General features: G+C 42.0%; 1 protein-coding gene across 1 annotated transcript in view; it reads right to left on the minus strand.

The window, feature by feature from the left end:
- Positions 1 to 16,891, minus strand: part of NSMCE1 (NSE1 homolog, SMC5-SMC6 complex component) — a 35,292-nt gene that overhangs the window by 17,263 nt on the left and 1,138 nt on the right. The window contains exon 2 of the mRNA XM_061153055.1: positions 10,886 to 11,032. Coding sequence (XP_061009038.1) covers positions 10,886 to 11,021 — 136 coding nt within the window. The 5' untranslated portion in view covers positions 11,022 to 11,032. The remainder of the gene's footprint in view (positions 1 to 10,885; positions 11,033 to 16,891) is intronic.

Here is a 16,891-nt window from a genome sequence, read left to right on the forward strand (position 1 = left end):
GCTCACTTCCCCACCCCCGGCCCCGGGATCTGAGAGTGGACGCCATGGGGAGGGACGCGCAGGAAGGAAGGGGCCGCAAGGAGCAGGAAGTACTCTGAGCCAGACGTGTCACCTAAGCTCCCTGTGCGACCCTCACAACTTTTCCATGAGGTAGATCAGATTTCCTTTATAAAACAGAAAGCAAAGACAGAAAGTGAAAAAAACAAGAACAAAAAACTTTCCTAAGGCCCTGATTTGAACTCACGTCTTCAAGAAAAGGCTTCCCTGTTCCTGCCAGTGGCGTGTGTGGTGATCCTGCTGAAGAGCTCCCTCCCAGTCCTCCCACACACCCACAACTCCACCGCTCGTGGGGGGATGCAGCGCAAAACACATTCCGGACCTAATGAGGCCCACGCTTGGGAGAGCGTGGAGCACACAGAGGTCCCAGCTCAGCAGATCCACGCTGGCCTGAGGGACCATCCCCACCCCGCAGACTTGGACGCAGTGACTCCTTCAAGAGCCAGAGATGTGAAAGCCACAGCATTTGTTTGCTCCTGGCTGCAGAACTTCCAGAACCCAAACACTCCAGCCTGAGCACACATCACAGCTGCCTGTTGTGAAATTCCATATGTTTGAAAATTCATCAAGTCCCGTTGGAGATGTTACTTTTCATGCCAATTTTATGCCACTTTTCAGTTATGAGCACACGTGTAATCCCCACTGATTAACTGGAAAGGCAAGCCGGCTGACAGCAGGAAGGTTATTAACTGTTCATCACAGCAAAAGGAGAGGAATGTGCAATGAGATCATTAAAAGTAGGAGGAAAACTTATTTGGAACCAGCGTCTGATCATCGCTGAGTCCTCCTTGGAAAGAGAAGGTGCGTTTAAACGTGACTGGAGACACAGGATGGAAATACTAAGAGGAAATGTGGACGGCATCACTGCCTGACCACTAACACAGGCCACCCACCATGAGCCAGAACCCTGAGGCCAGAGCCCTGAGCGCAGAGATGGTCGTGTAAATCCACATGAGAAAAACAAAGCTAGGAGGAAAGGTTTGACAAACACAGAAAATGTCCATCACTCCCAACGTTCCTCTGACACGGTGTTCCCTCACCTATTTTTCGTACATGCATTTCAGTTTACTAGTTTTTGCCTGAACATTGTATTGCTTATTCTACTCACTAAAATAATGTTGAGACAATTTTTCAATCTAAGATTTTAGACATTCTACCTAATTTGTCCTTCTGACAAACTGTATATGACAACTAAATGTAACACGTGACACTGGGTGGCTCCTTTGCTAAAAAAGACAATATTGGGACAACTGGAAAAACTCCAACGGGATCTGTGGACCAGATGATAGTGAGTGATGGATCGATGTTAATGTTGAAACACATGCTAAAGAATGCAGGGGTAATGGAATTTCAAACTGGTAACCTACTCTCAGATGATTCAGGGTAGGGGAAGCTCTTACAACTCTCCTGTGAGTCTGGAACTACTTCAAAATAAAAAATAAATTTAAAAAGCAAGGCTAGGAGCTTCAAGCAAGGCAGGCCCTCAGTGAATCTGGCGCTGATGTGGAAGGCAGCACTGGGCAGTGGAGGGGGAGCCCAGAGCCACTGTGTGAGGGGGCGCTGCATAGCAATCCACACTCCAGGGGTTTCTGCTTCCTGCTCCGCAAGACAGGAGGCTGCACCCAACGATCCCCTGAAACCCAACGCGTTAAACCACACAAAACCAGAAAGACCAGCCCCCAGCGTTTAACAAGGCAAGTAACTTTGAGAGACTCATTGCCATGAAACTGTGGACCGTGGTGACCTTGCTTCTGCCCTCAGAGCCACATGATCAGTGACACACATTCCAACCAAGAGTCAGGCTCAGGTTCGGGGGCCCCTCAAGCCCCCAAGGTGGGCAACACCATGCCCTGACATCATCATCGGGAGGAAATACCTACTTCTCAAGGGCTCCTGGGCCTCTTAACAAAGGCTTCAAAATTCAGGTTTCCATGCTTGCTTTGTTTTTAGGAAACTGAACGCCGATTGTCTTGGGAGTCATTTTGAGGAGGGGGCCTTTCCAGGTAAGCAGAAAGAATACTTTTCCTGAATGCTACACCTATTTTCATTGAGTCCCACACTGATGACACAGGGCCTTGTGAGACCAAGAGGATGAGCTACATTTTGGAAACCTGCTGACTTCCCTCCACGGCACTGACAGGCCACAGAACACAGCCCATGTGTTCCCGTCACAAAGCTCTGGGGTTGAGTGACTTGATCAAGGTTACACACCTACCAAGTAGCAAAGCCGGTTGACATGCACATTTTTTTTAAACAGCTTTGTTCAGATATAATTCACCTACAATTTTAGAGGGCAAATTTAGTAAGTTATGATACATGTTACACCCTTGAAACCACAACAATCAAAATACTAAGCATATCCATCACCACTTAAAAGTCTCCTCATGTCTATGTGCAACCCCTTTCCCACCCCTCAACTACCCTCCCCTCTGTCATATCCCCAGGAGACCGCTGAACTCCTTTCTCTCACTACAGCTAAGAAAGCACTGTCCAGAACTGTGTATATATGGATTCATAGAGTATACACTCTCCTTTGCTTGGCTTTCCCACTGGGCATGACCATGTTGAGATTCATTCATAATGTAGCACATAGCAATGGTTCCTTCCTTTTTAATGCTAAGCAGCACCCACCATCAGATGGATAACACCACAGTCCATGTATCAGTTCACCTGTCGATGGGACAATTAGTTTTTTTTTCATTCTGGGGCCAGTACAAGTAAACCTGCTCTGAAGACTTAGGCATGAGCCTTTATGTGAACACATATCTTCATTTCTTGAGTCTAAACACAAATACATGAGAGAGAAATAGCTGTCGTGAAACTGCCACTGTTCTCCAAGATGGCTACAGCACCTTATGCCCAACAGGAGGTGAGGGCCCCAGCTCTTCCGCTGTCCTGCCGACACGCGGTATACAGTCTTTTAGACCACAGATATTCTGATAGGCGTTTAATGGTCTCGAATTGTGATTTTAGTTTGCATTTCCCTAAGGTCTAATGAAAGGATAAACATCTTTTCAAGTGCTCGTCTGCCATCCACAGAACTTCTTTGGTGAAGTGTCTGTTCAAGTCTTTTGTCCCTTTTCTAACTGGGTTGTATGTTTTCTAATGACTGAGTTTTGAGAGTCCTCTATATATTCTGGATACAAACCCTTTATCATATATGTGATATGCAAATATTTTCTCTCAGTATTTGGCTTGTCTTTTCATTCTCTAAGCAGTAAGTATATTTCAAAGAGCATAAGGGAACAAATTATTAATAATATTTTGAAGTGCAATTAATAATTTGTTCTCTTATGGATCATATCCAAGAAATCTGTGCCTAATCCAAGGTCATGAAGGTTGCTTCCTATATTTTCTTCTAGAAGCGTGATAGTTTTAGGTTTTATGTTTAGGTACATGATTCATCTTAACATTTATATACAGTGCAAACTTGGCTCAGGTTCACTTTTTTGAATATGGATATCTAATTATTTCAGCATTGTTTTTTGAAAAGACTATTTTCCCTGAGTTGCCTTTGCATGTCTGTCAAAAATCAGCTGTCTCTATTCTATTCCATTGACCTGTAGATCTTTCTTTATGCCAATACCACACTGTCTTGATATAGTAGTTACCTAATGTCTTAAAATCAGGTCATCTTAATTAACCTAATTAATCAGATAATTAATCAGCATTAATCCTCTAAGTTTGACTATCTTTTTCAAAACAGTTTCTGCTCTTTTTGGTTCTTTGAATTTCCATGTGAATTTTGGAATCAGCTTTTCAATTTCTACAAAAAAAAAAAAAAAAAAAGACCCTGCTGGAATTCTGATACGGACAGAGTAAAGGGAAAAAGTAGATAATTAAACAGTTAATCCCACTAGGGGACTGTAGGGCTTCCCTGATGGCTCAGACAGTAAAGAATCCACCTGCAATGCGGGAGACCTAGGTTCCATCCCTGGGTTGGTAAGATCTCCTGGAGAAGGGAACAGCTACCCACCCACTCCAGTATTCTTGCTTAGAGAATTCCATGGACAGAGGAGCCTGGCAGGCTACAGTCTATGGGGTCACAAAGAGTTGGACACGACTGAGTGACTTTCACTTTTCAGGGGACTGTAAGTAAAGCAAAAAGTATGGGAGACCCCCGTAAGTTAACGATCACTCAAGAAAGCAGGTTTGCTTAACCACAAAACCAAGAAGACTTGCTTAACAACAAAACCATGCAGCAGGAGCATGAGACACACCCTAAAACAATAAAACTACAACAATGGTGGCATGAGACCCACATCCTGCCCAGTAAGCTAATGATTCCTAGGACATACTCCTCTGCTTGCACCAAAAATAAAAATCTAAGAAAAAAGTGACATTATACTCAAACCTGAAATGATTTACAATTTTTAGCATATGTTACTACCTTTTTGCTCATTTCCACTGTGCCATGACAAGTCCCAGCTTGACCATGTAGCAACAAGAAAAACTCCCCTGCCCAACCTGGAGGAGGAGCTGATAAGGGAAGCAAGATATCTACTCAAGAATGAGGAAGAAGGTGGTCTTTCAACTCCTTCCCACTTCTGTGATTATAAAACCGTAGCCCACTAAGTTCTTGGCACATGGCACCCTCTTGCTGGCCCATCTGTTAGCCTCACAAGCAACCTATTCTCATAAATCACTTCTTACCTACCACTCTGCCTCTCGCTGGATTCTTTCTGTGCTGAGACATCAAGGATCAGAGTTCCCTGAAGCCCCCTGAAATGCCACCAAATCATTTCAATCTGAGTGATACTGAACTGAATTTATTAATACATATCATTCTGAGGAAAACCGGTATCTTAGCAATACTGAGTTTCCAGCCCATGAACATGGTGTGTCTCTCCATCTATTTAGTTCTTTTTAAATTTTTCTCAGCAGTATTTTGGGATTTCCAGTTTACAGGGCTCCTTACAAACTTTTGTCAGATTTATTCCTAAGTATTTCATATTTTGATGCTATATAAATTTGGTGCTTTTAAATTTTTTTTCAATTTCTGATGACTCACTGCTAACACATAAAAAATGCAAATTATTTTTTGTATACTGATCTTGCAACCTGCAACTTTACTAGATCCACTTATCAGTTCTGGTAGACTTTTCAAAGATTCCATCAGATTTTGTAATACACAAATGAGCATGTCTGTGAATAGACAAGTTTACTTCTTCCTTTTCAATGTGGATACCTTTATTTTATTTTTCCTTGCCTGAGTGCACTAGCTAGAACCTCTAGTACAATGATGAATAGAAATGATGAGAACAGACATTCCTGTCTTGCTCCTGAAATCAGGGGGAAAGTATTTAGTCTCTCACAAATAAGTATATTAGCTGTAATTTTACACAGATCCCCTTTATTGGGTTAAGGAGGTTCCCTTCCTTTCCTATTTATTTGTTGAGGGTTTTTTTTTTTTAAATCAGAATAGATGTTAGATTTTTCAACAAGACAGTTGTTGATTCCTCTCTCCTGCTCTAAGCCCTGAGGTCCTATTTATCTTGCTTACACCCTGCTCAGGAGGATCTCATTGGTTTTCTGTAAGAGACTTCTGCTTCATCAAGCCAGGGTAGATAACCGGATTTTGTCAAATGCTTCTTTTGCACCTACTGAGATGATCTTACAGTTTTGCTTTTTTAGTTTGCTAATACTGTGAATTACTATATTGACTGATTTTCAAATGCTTACCCCTTGCATTCTTGGTGTAAACCCTACTTGGTCATTTTATATCATCCTTTTTATATACTGCTGAATGAAACTGGCAAAAATTGTGTTTATAATTTTAGCACCTGTAGGGATTTCCCTGGTGGTCTACTAGTTAAGAATCCGCCTGCCAAGTCAGGGGACATGGGTTCGATCCCTGGTCTGAGAACTAAGATCCCACAAGCCTTGGGGCAACTAAGCCCGTGTGCCACAACTACTGAAGCCCACCTACCCTAGAGGCCGTGCTCCGCGACAAGAGAAGCCACGGCAACGAGAAACCCACAGACCACAAGTAGCAAAAGCCCACACACAGCAAGAAAGACCCCAGGATGGCCAAAAATAAAATAGATAAAAAGAATTTTAGCATCTACATTCATGAGGGATTTGGGGTCTTTAGTTTTCTCTCCTTGCAGTATCTATCAGGTTTTAGTATCAGGATAATGCAACTCTTACAGAATGAGTTGGGAAGTGTTCTCTTCAATTTTCTGGAGGAGCTAAGGTAGAACTGGTATGACTTCTTCCCTGAATGTCTGGTAGAATGCACAAGGGAAGTCGTCTGGGCCTGGAACAGGCACCATTCCCAGCCCCATGTAAACATCCCACGCTGCTTCCCTGATGCCTTTTCTCCAGTGTTTCTTTCCTCAGCCTCAGGCAGCTCCCTTGCTGATCAGTTCCCAGCTCGACCCTTGATAGGGGTGGAGGGGTACTCTATAGATCTCTACTCTTCTCTCCGTGCACCTCTCTTCTCCAGGACCCTGTCCTGCAAACCCTAGGTGCGTTCGTCTCCTGAACTCTCAGCTCCATCTCCTCAACTCAGAGAGTCTGTCTGGCTCTGCCTGGTTCCCCCTGTGCCATGGCCTGAAGACGCTCTCACGGCAGTGAGTGGAGACAACTGTGGTGCTCACCCCCATTTTCTCTGTGGTGTCAGAAAGATCCTTGGTCGTTGTCCCTAGTTACTAGTACACAGTCCCGAAAATACTTGGAATTTCCTGAGTGACAAGATGACCGGCAGGTCTTTTGTTCTAATGAGATGTCTCTTGGCAGATCCCTAACTAACTTCAGGAAGAGGGCCACTTGTAGAAAGACCAAGCTTTGATTTGATGCTTGGAACTTTCAGCCTCATCCCACAAATCTGGGGAACAGAGATTGAGCTAATCACCACCAGCCAAGGATTTCATCAATCACACCTATGTGATAAAAGCTGCACTAACTGTTGAGATCTGGAGAGCTTCTGTGACGGTGAACACATCAAGGCCCTAGGAGGGAGGAGCACCCAGAGAGGGCACGGCGGTTCCAAACCACCCCTGCCTGCCAGAGCCTGGCTTTGCCTCTTATCTGTACAACTGCTCTTGAGTTGTATCCTTTACAATAAACTTAAAAAGCTTCCCCAATGGCGCAGTGGGTAAAGAATCCACCTGCAGGAGACACAGGAGATGTGGGTTCAATCTCTAGTTTGGGAAGATCCCCTGGAGGAGGAAATGGCAACCCACTCCAGTATTCCTGTCTGGAGGAGCCTAGTGGGCTATAGTACCTGGGGACGCAAACAGTCAGACAAATAATAAACCAGCAAAGGCAAGTAACATGTTTTCTTAAGTTTGAAGACCCATTCTACCAAAGCACTGAACCTAAGGAGGGCGTCATGAAAACCCTTGATTTACAGTCGGTCAGTCAGAATGGGTGGCCCAGGACTTGCAACTGGCACAGGAAGTAGGTGCAGTCTCATGGGACTAAGTCCCTCCCTCCCTGGTGGGATCTGACACCTAACTCCAGGTGCATAGTGTCAGAACTGAATTGACTTCTTGGACACCCAGGTGGTATGCAGAGAACTGGGGAGGTAGTGTTGGAAAAAAACAACAACAACAAATATTTGGTGTCAAGATGGAAAAAACCCCCATTGCTCACCTCTCAAGAGATCACTGTCCTTCACTGACTAACATTTAGGGTTGCAAGTATTTTGTCCATTTTTCGACTGTTTCAGACAGGAAAAGTAAGAGAGTCCCTGTTGCTCTAACTTGGTCAAAAGGGGAAATCCTCCAGTACAAGTCTTCACCAGCACTCCACAGGCCTCCTGTACCTACGCCCATCAAGGGGGCTTACACTGGACTTGTCTGATTGTGTGTACATGACTCACAAAACCCAGAGCAAAGTTTATCTCTGTGTCATCGGCCCTTGCCCAGAGGCCTAGCCCACAAGGGAGTCTTAGAAGTGCTGCTGGATGGCCACATGCTTGCACACAGCCCTGGATCAAAATCAAAGGTGCTCCAGTGCCAGGAAAAGGCCAAGGCTTCATACCAGGATGTCAAAAAAAAAGTTCTTTACTAGCCAGGAGATGTGGGGAATTGGTCTTCCCCTAATGACAGTAACAGGGGAGCCCAAATTAGGAAGTGTTTTGATAAAAGGGATGAACGCTGAGGGAAACTGCAAGGAGAATAACTTGCAGTTTCAACGACTTCTTTGCTTCGTCCTTCTCTGAGGACCTGAATATTTTTCTAGTTGGTAAATGGGGAATTTCCTAGGAATCTCTTCAAATGATAGGAGATTAATAATATTGGTCTTCTAAGCTTTTACTTAACTTTAGATGATTTCTTTTCATCATCCCTTGGGGATATTAATCTCTCAAATAACACTGACACTTAAAAATAAGCTTTTCTCACTCTCTCCTCTTTTTTTTTAAATGAAGGATGGGAGAAAACATCTACAGTTCTATCCTGACTACCCTAGCCATAACCAGATCTTGATGCACAGCAACAGTCCATGAAATGTGAGGAATAAATCAATTCCTAGACACATTTTACAGGACTTTCCTAAATTAGGTCATGACAATTTTAAAGGTCAAACAAAGGCAAAAACACTTTCATTCTTAGTACTGAGGCATCATTCAGCTCCTTACAGTCAGCTCTGAAACTTCCCCATCAACAATAAAGCTCACTGTCAGGACTTAGATAAGAAACTAAAAGGGAGAAGGAACTGTCACGTAGGTAAGATTAAGAAAAACATGACTCTGCCTATCGCTGGAGGACACTGATGGCCAGGGTTAAAGTCCTGCTGCATTTTTTAAAGAGCAAGAGAAGGTAGCTTGACAGGTGTAATATTCTATTTCTATAAAGGAAAAGTGAAAGTATGAGTCACTCAGTCATGTCTCCTTGCAATCCCATGAACTGTAGCTGGCCAGGCTCCCCTGTCCATGGGATTTTCCAGGCAAGAATATTGGAGAGGGTTGAGGCTCTCACCAAAGATCCCCATCCACCACAGTACAGGCCATCAGAGCAGATATACTTTCACCAGGAGGAAAGTCTCAAACACAGCAATAACTATGTCACTGTCTTGCTTCAAATCCTTCCAGAAGGTCTGCAATGTCCACAGAATTAAGAAACAAACAAACAAAAAAAACCCATGACTATGGAGTACAATTATGGGCTCTTCATAACCTGTAAACCTACACCACAAGAACGTGTGCTCTTCCCACACAGCGTATATTCTTGTCCAGAGCTCCCCAGGGTTCACACCTCAATGAAGTTTGCACACAAAGGATCAAGGGGAGTTTAAAGGGATTCCTCACTGAGGGCCCCTCCAAGCTTTTCACTTGTCGCCGTGCACCATCCAGCTCCCAGAACTTCCCACGAACACATCAGCGGACCAGCCACTTCAAACCCTGCCTCCTCTCTAAACGCCACCTCTTCTGTCCTCCTCCTGCACGTCGGGAAGGACACTGCTCTGTCCTCAGCGTCTCCCCTCTTACTGCTCTGCCCTCCTCAGCTCCCGGGCACCTGGCTTCTGCCTCCGTCACACCACAGCCTGCAGTTCTCGAACGAGGCACCACTGTCCCCAGCGCCCCGCTCACACCTCACCCCCTCACCCTGGCTTAGCTCACTATTTCTTTTGAAAATTAAAAATACTGAAAGAGGGCCTTCCCCGGTGGTCCAGTGGTTAAGAATCCCCCTTACAATGCGGGGGGCGGGGGGGGCATGGGTTCGATCCCTGTTTGTGGAACTAAGATCCCACAAGCCACAGAGCAACTACACCTGAATACTGCAACTACTGAGCTCACACACCATAACTAGAGAGTCTGCAATGAAAGAGCCTGTGTGACACAAGGAAGCACCTTCATGCCACAACTAAGGTCTGATACAGCCAAAAAAACTCACAAAACTACAGAAAGACAAAAACATACAATAAAAAAAACACTTATTTCTGTTAATCAGGACGACCACTACACTATCCTAATAATGCCATGTTTACTTCAAGTCTTTTTTTTTCCAAAGAACAAAATAAGACAATGAGGTGTCCATTGATTTCTAATGACAAAACGATCCCTCGCCTCCTCTCCCCAAAGACAAGCACCTCATAGCGCACCCCACATCCTTCGAGAGCCCACTTTCAGATTTTTACTCGCAGATGTACGGATTCACGAACAGTAACGATTGTTATGTTTTACAAAACACTTAGCACAATGATATCGTACAATAGGTATAATTTACCAACTTTTTCACTCAATGAGATCTACCCACACTGACATTCAACTCAGTAAGATCTATGAATGTGGATTTCACTGATCTGTCCAAATGGATCCTCTTGCTTCTACTGAGACCTCCAGTTATTGAAACCTGGTCCTGTCTCTAAGTGCTCCGTGTGTGTTATCTTCGCTTCTCCCAACAACCCACTGAGAAGATACTCCCAATGCCCACAGCTGGGCCAAGTCTAAGGCTGTGCCTTCCACCACTGTTTGAAGCCGCTCTCTTGTCAACAGCCAACTGAGCACCTTCCACGCCAGCTGTTTAGTTTGTATCATATCTCTTAAGCCTTTGAGCCACCCAGGGTGCCAAGTACAAATAAACATCCTCATTTTAGAAGTGAAGAAACTCGGACTGGAGAAGGCGCTAGAGCTTTAGTGTGAACCATGACTATCCAGCCATCAGAGTCCAGGTTCTTAGCCACTGCGCTAAACATCAGATTTACTTAAAAAAAAAAAAAAATTCAAGAGTTGAAAATGAGAAAGATGGGCTGATGTGAGACAGCGAAAGACAGCCCAAGTCGGGAGTATCGGTAGACTGGGTACGTGGTATCGGTCCAATGTCACTAGTACCTGATCACACAGCAGCAGAGCAGCCTGGGAGCAGGGCAGGATACTCACAGTCATGGACCTTATAGCAGTGCTTCTGCAAGCGCTTGACATCGCACTCTTCCAGCACCCCGTGAGTCATCAGCAGCTGGAGGAACCGCCGGTGGACATCAGTCATGACGCCCATTCTCCTCGTGCTGCCCTGCATGGATGGAGGAACTAAAAAGGAAGCAGAGGAAATCCAGTCACGTCCGAGCACACCAGAAATGATGCTCCATGTTGTGTTCCAATTTACAAGTACAAGTTTGTTACAGTTTCTAGAATCAGGTTCACCACGCTGATTAGTACAAAGATGAAAAGGACACAAGTCAGGGATGGGGCACACTAGTACTGTGCAGTGGTAAGAAGCTTGAGCTTCCCTGGTGGTAAAGAACCTGCCTGCCAATGCAGGAGACGTGGATTCAATCCCTGGACTGGGAAGATCCCCTGGAGGAGGAAATGCAACCCACTCTAGTGTTTTTGGCTGGGAAATCCCATGGTCAGAAGAGCCTCGCAGGCGACAGTCCATAGGGTCACAAAAGAGTCAGACACAACTTAGCAACTAAACAACAACAACTGGTGACAAGAATGGACTCTGGAAGCAGCCAGAATGCCAGGGTTCACAGGTTGCTCCACCATAGAGGTGTGTGAAATAGGGACATGGACCCTCCACGCACTTCAGTTTCTGACCTGTTAAGTGAGAATGACAGAAACATCCTCCTTAGAATTACTATGAGGATTAAACGAACAAAGAACACAACAGCCTGTGAGAACTATAAATGGAGTATAACCTTTAAAAATTGTGAATCACTGTGTAGAACCCCTGAAACTTAAAATATTGCATAACAAATATACTCAATTTAAAAAAATACATATAGGAGCTTGGTGGTAAGAGTCTAAAAAAGTTAGCTATTTTTATTAGTAGGGTCTGAAAGTTGGCTCAACCTCCCACCAGGTCTATGGCCTGGTATAAATTTAGCTGTGGCCCCATTTCTCACTATAAAATTAGAATAATGTTCACTGCTTAGAGAGCTGCGAGGAAACAGTAAGAGCTGGTTTCCCTCTCCTCTCCCAAACCACTGATAAAACAACTGTCATGTGCTAGGACTGCAGGGTGTTTTGAAAATCTCCCTGCTCTCTACTAAAACGTTATCTTTCCACAAACCACAAAGATCAGAGCTGATAAAAGAAGCCTTGATTAAAAAAAAAGAACAAAAACACAAGTCTGATCTAAAAGCCTGCTCCTGCCACAGAGAGGTGGCGCAGTGCAGGGGTAAGACCTGGGGTTTAGAACGAGACAGAGGGCTCTGAGACCAGTGCTTGCCAGACCTGCCTGATCTTAAGAATCACCCAACTCATGTATTATAAATGCAGATCTCCAGGTCTTTTCTGGAAGTTCTGACTGCAGAGGGGCTTAGAATCCTGAGGTTTTAACATCCACTTCCCGTGACGCCATGATCTTATCAGAAAGTCGCTATTACCTTAAGGAAATATAACACAGAATAAACACAGGTTTAGCTAATACGCTTAACCTCAGTCTTTTCATCTATAAAAAGATAATACTATCTTTAACACATACGATGCAGTTTAAATGAAATATGACTACCAAGGGTTTGCCAAGAACTAGCACCAAGAGATATGCAAAAAGGTTACTGTTCTTTCTAAAGGCATCATTGGCTGAGCCTCAGAACTAGGAAGATGCACTATCTCACGACCAGCCCCTCTGCCTGACTGCTAGCTATCCTCGAGTATATCTCACCAGCATCTCAATCTCAAACAGTCCTAAACTGGACCCACCTTCGCCTTCCTCAACCCTTTTCCTCCCCACAGACCTCCTCCTTCTGGAATCACTGGTTCAGGTGTTACAGTCCACGCAGAGATACAGACACCACAGACCTGATCATCGAACTCTAATCCTCCTCTCCTCTGGGGTTGACTTAGCTCCAGCCAGTACTCAAGTCCTGCCAAGTGTATTTCCTATCATTAGAATAGGATATCTTCATTCATTCATTCTATTTTTAGGTACTATGTGTGCATGCTCAGTTGCTCAGCCATGTCTGACTCTTTGCGACCCCATGGACAGTAGCACATCAGGCTCCTCTGTCCACAAGATCTCCCAGGTAAGATACTAGAGTGGGTTACCATTTCCTACTCCAGGGGATCTTTCCAACCAGGGATTGAACCCACGTCTCCTGCATTGACAGGTGGATTCTTTACCACTGAGCCACCTGGGAAGTCCGTTTTAGTACTGAGTACACCCTTAATTGTCAGTGGTTGTTCCAGGGACAAGAACAGAATATTCTGTGGACTTTTATCCTAGAAACTACAGAAACTCAGGTTCTCCAAATTAAGGGTCTTTAAATAGATGATGCAGCCAGGCTGTTAAATCAGATCAAAAACTTGCCAAATTGAATAATGAATAAAACCTAGCTATATGACATAGAAGTTACTTCTAAAACATAAGAATACCAAAAAATTTACAGTAAAAGGATAGGAAAATACACACTCTGTGAACCAACCAAATATTAATATGACACAAAATAGACTTCAGGGCAGAAATTATTACTAGAGATAAAGATGGTACCCATAAAATGATACAAAGGTTCAGTTCCAAAGAAGCTCTAACCATTTTAAATGCTTAAGCACCTAATAACAGAGCATCCAAACAGTTAAGGCAAAAATAATCAGGCCTACAAAAATAAACATATAAATCCATAACTACAGTGGAAGATTTTAACATAGCCCTCTCAATCACTGATAAAGTGAATAAAAAGAATCTGTAAGTTTACAGAGAAGACTTTTAAAACGCAGCAAAAAGCTTAATCTGATGGACATGCATAAAACACTGCACCCCACAGCAACAGAATACAGAATCTTTAAGCATACTCAGAATAATTTTGCAAACTGCCACATATGGGCCAGAAATCAAGTCTCAGCAAACTGTAAAGGACTGGCCTCATTCAGAATATGTTCTCTGACAGCAATGCAATACAGGTGGAAACCGGAAATGAAAAGTAGAAAAGCTGTTTAGAATTTAAGAAACATACTCCTAAATAAGCCACTATTAAAGGGGAATTATTAATGGAAATTAGAAAATATTTTGAACTTAAAGTAACAAAATATTACACACAGAAACTGGTGGAAGGAAACTAAAACAGAAGAAAGAAATTAATAGCCTTAAATTTTTATATATATTTGAGGGGGGAGGGCATGAAAATTAGTGAGTTAGACATCCATATCAAGAAGCTATAAAAATAATAACAGCAAATTAAATACAAAGAAAGTTAAAGAATGAAAAAAACAAAGACCAGAAATTAATGAAATAGAAAATAAGTACATATCTGAAAAGGTCAACAGAACTAAAATTATTCTCTGAAAAAGATAATTAAGTGACAAACCTCTGACAAGATTTTTCAAGAACAGAGAGAAAATTCACAAATAAATAACATTTGGAATGAAAAAGGGAAACCAAATGCAGACACAAATGTTTTAAAAAGATATTATGGACAAATTAAAATAATCTGAATTTTAAATATGTATAAAGTCATAGGAATTCATTCAAAACTAAAGATTATTTTAAAATGTAAACAATTTCATAACCATTATAGACATTTTATGGGAAATTTATCTTCCCACAAAGAAAACTTCAGGTCCCAATGGATTTATCAAGAAGTTCTACCAAGTATTCTAGAAACAAATAATTTCAAATGTTACACAGACTATCGCAAAGCCGGAAAAAGAGCAAGCTGTCCCCAAAGCATCTGATGAGGCTGACATAAGTTGGGCATGGAAACCTACCAAAGACGTCAAAAGAAAGTAAAATGAAAAGTTCAATATTTTTCGTGAACACAGATGCAGTAGGCCTAAGCAAAAACATTAACAAACTGAATCCAGCAACGCAAAAAGAATGATATGTTGTGATCAAGCAGGGGTTTAACACTGAAAGTCAATCAAATGGCATCTGTCAATAATATATCAATAAAAATGGAGGGGTAAGGGGACAAAATCAATGTGAGCGACCTGGGTTGGGAAGATCCCCCAGAGAAGGAAATGGCAACCCACTCCAGTACTCCTGCCTGGGAAATTCCACGGAGAGAGGAGCCTGGAAGGATACAGTTCATGGGGTCGCAAAAGAGCTGGACATGACCTAGCAACTAAACAACATCATCAATAATCACATTAATATAATAAAAGAGAAAAAGCACACAATCATCCTAATAGATGCGAAAAAAAATAGCTGATAAAATTCAACATCCATTCATATAAAAACTCTTTAGACTTGGCATAGAAGGAAACTTCCTTTACTAAATGACATCTACAAAAACCACAGCACACAGAAGACTTAAGGATGAAAAGTTAAAAGCAGTCACTTTAAAATTCAAATTGATCCAATGTAACTGAATCAAAACAATTCCAATCAAAATCCTAACAGGCTTGGGATGCATGACTGTGTGTGATTTGACAAGATGGTTCTATCTATACGGAAAAATGTAAACATAAAACAGCAAAGACATTCCTGGAGGACTTGTCATAGCAAGTACCAAGACTTAATATACAGCTAGAGTAATGAATAAAGTGTGATAATAAAGTTGTGATAATAGCACAGAAATGGACAAACAAGGCCAATGGAATAGAACAGACAACTAAGGAATAGAAAAAGGTACATACATGGATACTTGGCATGCTGCAGAAATGGAACTCCAGAGCAAAGCACTTTTCAATGAAAGGTGCCAAGACAGCCCATTATACATACATGAGCAAAATAAAAATAAAATTAGACCCTTATTTCACAATATCCACAGAAATAAATTCTTGAGGGTTAAGGTCATAAGACAGGAACACTATAAAACTTTGAGACAACAACACAGGAGTTTATCTTTAGGACCCACAAGTAGGGAAGGACTTCTCTAAAAGGTATTAAAAAAACAAACCATACAATAACACTGATAAATTGACTTTGTTAAAATTAAGAAATTTGCTCACCAAAAACAGAAAGCAAGGGAGACAGACAGAAACAGAAGACAAGCTCAAACTGGAAGATATCTGGAACACATTTAAACCACAAAAGATCCATAATGAGATTTAAAAAAAAAAAAAAAAACTCTTACAAATCAGTAAGAGGAAGACAGCTGAAAGAGAAAAATGAACATGGAAAATTTTATGAAGAGAAGGCACAAGTGACTAATAAATTAAGGTAAGAAATGCTCAATCTCTCAACAGGCAAATGAGTGTTAAAACCATAGTGATTAATGTCTTATCCAGCACCAGATAGGCATACATTCTTAAGAATGGCTGAGGCTGAAACTTACATCAACTGCTGGTAGAGTATAAGCCCTTATAACTACTTCAGACGCTTATTTGATAACACCAGCAAATCTGATATCCCCACAAATCCACTCTTAGGTATATGCCTTACAGAAACTTTCACATTTACCTCAGGAAGTAGGTTTAAGGTAAAAGTAGCATGCTGTAACAGCAAAAATCTGGCAACAGTTTAAGTACCAGTCAACTCAAGAATATCTACATAAAGGCATTTATAAACATACCATGGAATTCAAAGCAGCAATGAAGTAGAGCTACTCATGGCAATATGGATACATCTCTTAAACATAACATTATGTGCAAAAATCAAGTCACACAAAATACATATTTGGATCTCATTTATATAAAATCCAAAAACTAGCAAAACCATATATTGTATTCATGAGCGATAATATTAAAAACTACAAAGAAGAACAAGGGAATGATAGGCAGTGGTTATCTTTGGGGAAGGAAGAAAAGAAATCAATGCAGGCTTTGAGAAAATGATAATGTCCTATTTCTTAACCTGGTGGTGGATGGTCATTGTACTTTTGTTCTTCAAACTTCTATCACATACTTTACAGTTGTGTGTTACTATCTTAAAAAAAGAAAATGATATAAGTATATTAAGGAACAGCCAAAATTAATGCTAAGAAGAAGGAAGAGGTACAGAACGGTATACAGTGCTATCATCTGGGGAAAAAGCAGGGCGGAAGTGAGGGTGAAAAATATATATAG

The sequence above is a fragment of the Dama dama genome, chromosome 10 (genome assembly GCF_033118175.1).
Source record: "Dama dama isolate Ldn47 chromosome 10, ASM3311817v1, whole genome shotgun sequence".
Taxonomy (NCBI): Eukaryota; Metazoa; Chordata; class Mammalia; order Artiodactyla; family Cervidae; genus Dama; species Dama dama.